We start from the raw sequence: 3625 nt of genomic DNA, 5'->3' as shown, positions 1-3625 counted from the left end.
AAGGTGTTGGAAAGCCCATGGGAGGGTGTGGGAGTCTCCTGCCCTCCCCTGTCTCTCCCTTGTTTTTTGTTACACTTTCCCCGCACCACCCCTCCCCATTCACAAGCATGTGCCACTCTCCTGTGAAATGGAAGAGACTCCCTTAAGTCTCACTTGCCTCTTGCGAATAAGTGTAAGAACAACGCCTGGGGAATAAAGCCTCTGCCGGCAGAATTAACGCATCTCCCAGATTGCTCATTGGGTATTTAGTCCTTCGCCTCTCCAACGGCTTTGCCTTTCCACCAGCGCTCTTCCACCCTCCTCTGCCCATTCATACCTGCCTCTCGCAGACGAAACCAGCTGCTCTTCTGCTCTGTGCAAAGTCTGAGTGCCGGTATTTAAATGCAGCTCCAGTTGCTAAGCCCGGCGACTAGCGGAGTGCCTGGCTGGGGCTTGCAACCGAGGGCTGTGTCGCTTTAAGGCATGTGATACTTTCCCGAGCAGGGATGTATTGAAATAGGCTACGGTACTTACAGCATCGTATAGCAGTGTACGTACAGCTGCCTTACTCTGCACTGCCCGCGCTGGAGTGAGGCTGCTCTGTCGTTAAACATAAACTGCTCCTCATCCTTAAGTATCCTGGAAGCTGCAAATTATCTCAAGATCACTTCAAAGGTCTCATCAAGCAGAAGGTGATGCTAGGAGATGATTTAAAGGTGAAAATGAGAAGGTTTCCACCCCTCAAACCTTGGCCACTTTTCTGACAGCACAGTCTGAGAGCTCAGATGTCTTCTTTACTCTGGGAACAGGATTTGTAACGAAAAAGATTTTTTTTTTCTTTTAATCCTGATAAAGAAGATTATTGGGAAGCTATTAAAAATCCCTTATTGTGATACAGATGGATTTTAAAAAGTGTTAGATCATTCCAATGAACACTAATAGAGTGCTCTGCTCTTGGTCGGATTACTCAGGTAAGGAACTTCTTTAGGATTTAAGATTCAAAGCAGATCTGGAACACATCAGATAATAAGTGTGTTTCTTACTAATGATAAGATGATCTGTGTGTAAAAGTGTGTATGTGACAGCAGTTTGCTGGCAAACAAGTGCATGAAGAAATGTTTGTAAGAAATGCTGGGTTTGGAGCAAAAGTAGTTTGAAATACTGTAGTTTGAGAAAGGTTTTTATAAAAAAAAAAGGGGGGGGGGCGGGGGGGGAAGAAAGCAGAGAGCTAATAATAAAGCCTGAGTGGGTTAAGTCAGTCTGCTGTCCATGTGGTTAAGAATATGATGCCCGAGCAAAGACAAGGAGCATTTAGCAGGCTGTAGAAGTTTAGCTTTGCTTCGCTGTTTGGCTAGGATTTTTAACGTTCAGTTTAAATAACCTGAATACCTGAAATATCACTATGTGAGAGTCACCTTTCCCTCTTACCTTGTTGTATAAAAAGCATGGGAGCACCAAATATGACAAGAAGGCATTAATTCCTGGAGACATGGGAAGCCTACTGGGAGCTCCCTGATCTGAGGAGATTGAATCTATTTTGCAAGATAAATAGGTCTAAAAAAAGAGGAGAAAAAGTACACTGTATACTGCAAAGTAAACAGTCGGAAATGAAATTAATTCTCTGCTAAGCAGTGTTTCAAACACTCAGTACAGAGAAAGAGCCTCATGCTGATCAAAATAATGTTTTGGTATTTTCCATTAATTATACTTGCCAGTTTATGTGGTTCTTTTCAGCCAATTAGACTTAAAAAGCTTCCCAAAGACTGTCTGCTTCTTTGAAATCAGGGGCAAAAAAATATTTTATATGCATATATTTTATTACCACTGTATTTCACTATTTTAAGGTAGTTAATTTTCCTACTGCAGTAATCCCCCTGATGCATCACATACAGACTTTTTATTTTTTAATTTTTGTTTAAGGACATGATTTTCCTGTGTGAGAGGTTTAATCTTTCAAAGCCTTTCTTGCTCTGTGAAAATGATGTTCAGCTGATTGGATTATTAGATAGAAAACAGCACCATGTCATTGGCTGAATGAGGAGAGTACCTGAAGTTTGATTAATTTGGCAATATGAAATGCAGCAGAAGGTGTTGTTAAGGGAACTGGACGATGTGTAGCGTAGCTGAGCCTTGCAAACCTTCTGATCCTTGCAGGCATTGAGAGAGAGCTGTTGAAGTTAAAAAGTCAGAGGGAAATTTAGCCAGTTAGTAGGGTAATGAATACAAGTATGAAAAATCAGTTGTCTGTATTGGATGGCCAACTATGCCAGTGCTGGGAGACAAAGAAATTGCTGTTTCCCTTTGCAATAGGAATCTCTTTAAAATTTTCACACAATGTGCTTTGTGAAAAGATCAAATCTTTTATAGAGTACGTATGAAATTCAGTCTGGCCATACTCCAGTCCCTTTACACACATAGGTCGAACAAAAGGAAGCTGATTTCATCTGGGGATTAGAACATAATTCTGAGAAACAATTACTTTGTTTAGCAGACAGCATCACGATTAAAAATTAATGCTTGCAAAAGTCAAGAACAAACTGTTACCTTCTGGATGAGTATTAGCCTTCCAGTCTTGGGGCTGGAGTATTTTTGAAATGTATCTCAGATATCTGATGATGTTGTATGCCTATCTGTAATGTGTTTAAAGTAGTTTTGATACTGTCTGGACATCATGTTTTAGCTGGCCATGTGATTTTTTTTTTTTTAACTTCCTTGTGAATTCACTATGGACCAGTGTGGGAATATTTTTCAGCCTTCTATTTACACTGGTTTCAGTTTTTTTTAGTCCTCAGATCATTACAGTTTCATTTTTACCACTGAATTATTAAAGTTATCCAGGCTCCTATGTTGACATCTTGTTACCTCAACTGTCCTTTTTGGACATGACCTTTTCTGTATGACAATTGCATCCTGCAGGGGAGGGAATAATAACCCAGAGACAAAAGACATTTAGCAAAAGGAGTAAAAAATAAAAAAATTTAAAAAAAAAGATTAAAAATAGTGTTGTAATGAAAGCTGACTATTCTGTGTGCTGTAAGGCAATGGATAATAATGTCTGTCTAATATTTTGTTTAGAGAATGGCAGTGGTCTCTGCAATGTCCTGGGTCCTGTATTTGTGGATAAGTGCCTGTGCAATGCTGCTCTGTCAGGGGTCCCTCCATCACACTTTCCAGCAGCATCACCTGCACAGACCAGGTAGGACTGAGATCAGCTGTGCAATGCCATAAGATTGCAGGTTTTCTGCCTGTGCTTATGTCTGTTGTGATAAATGATTGAATAATCATAAAATCCATTTTATCATTTAACTTTTATGAGTTGCTTGCCTTTATATTGCACAGCGTCTTTTTTGGGTTGGTCTAACGTGTTGTGCTTTACCAATCTGATTTTGGAATATTCATCCTTTAACGTCATCCTCTAACAACTTCCCAACACAGGAATCCCATTTTGGATAACCATTTAGTTTCTCTGTCTCTTTCTCTATCCTTATTTCTAGCTCCCCTTCTCCCCATTTCATGCGGTTCTGGAGTGGGTGTGTAACTCTGAAAGACATTGTGACAGCAGAAGTTTGGATAACTTTGCAGTATCTGACCCAAACTGGACATGGGTTTGTTGCTTCAAGTACTGGCACCAAATCTCACTCATAGT

The 3625-nt window shown here is 40.2% G+C and overlaps 1 protein-coding gene across 1 annotated transcript; it reads left to right on the top strand.

Moving 5' to 3' along the window:
• The first annotated feature begins 425 nt into the window (after positions 1-425).
• LOC104077973 (protein FAM19A1-like) lies at positions 426-3207 on the top strand. The gene is made up of 2 exons (XM_009579402.1): positions 426-950; positions 3055-3207. Exon 2 carries the CDS (start codon positions 3058-3060, stop codon positions 3205-3207), a length of 150 nt encoding a protein of 49 aa, XP_009577697.1. The 5' UTR covers positions 426-950; positions 3055-3057.
• Positions 3208-3625: the final 418 nt, after the last annotated feature.

The sequence above is a fragment of the Fulmarus glacialis genome, unplaced genomic scaffold (genome assembly GCF_000690835.1).
Source record: "Fulmarus glacialis isolate BGI_N327 unplaced genomic scaffold, ASM69083v1 scaffold30246, whole genome shotgun sequence".
Lineage (NCBI taxonomy): Eukaryota > Metazoa > Chordata > Aves > Procellariiformes > Procellariidae > Fulmarus > Fulmarus glacialis.
This window is presented reverse-complemented; position numbering and strand designations above follow the sequence as displayed.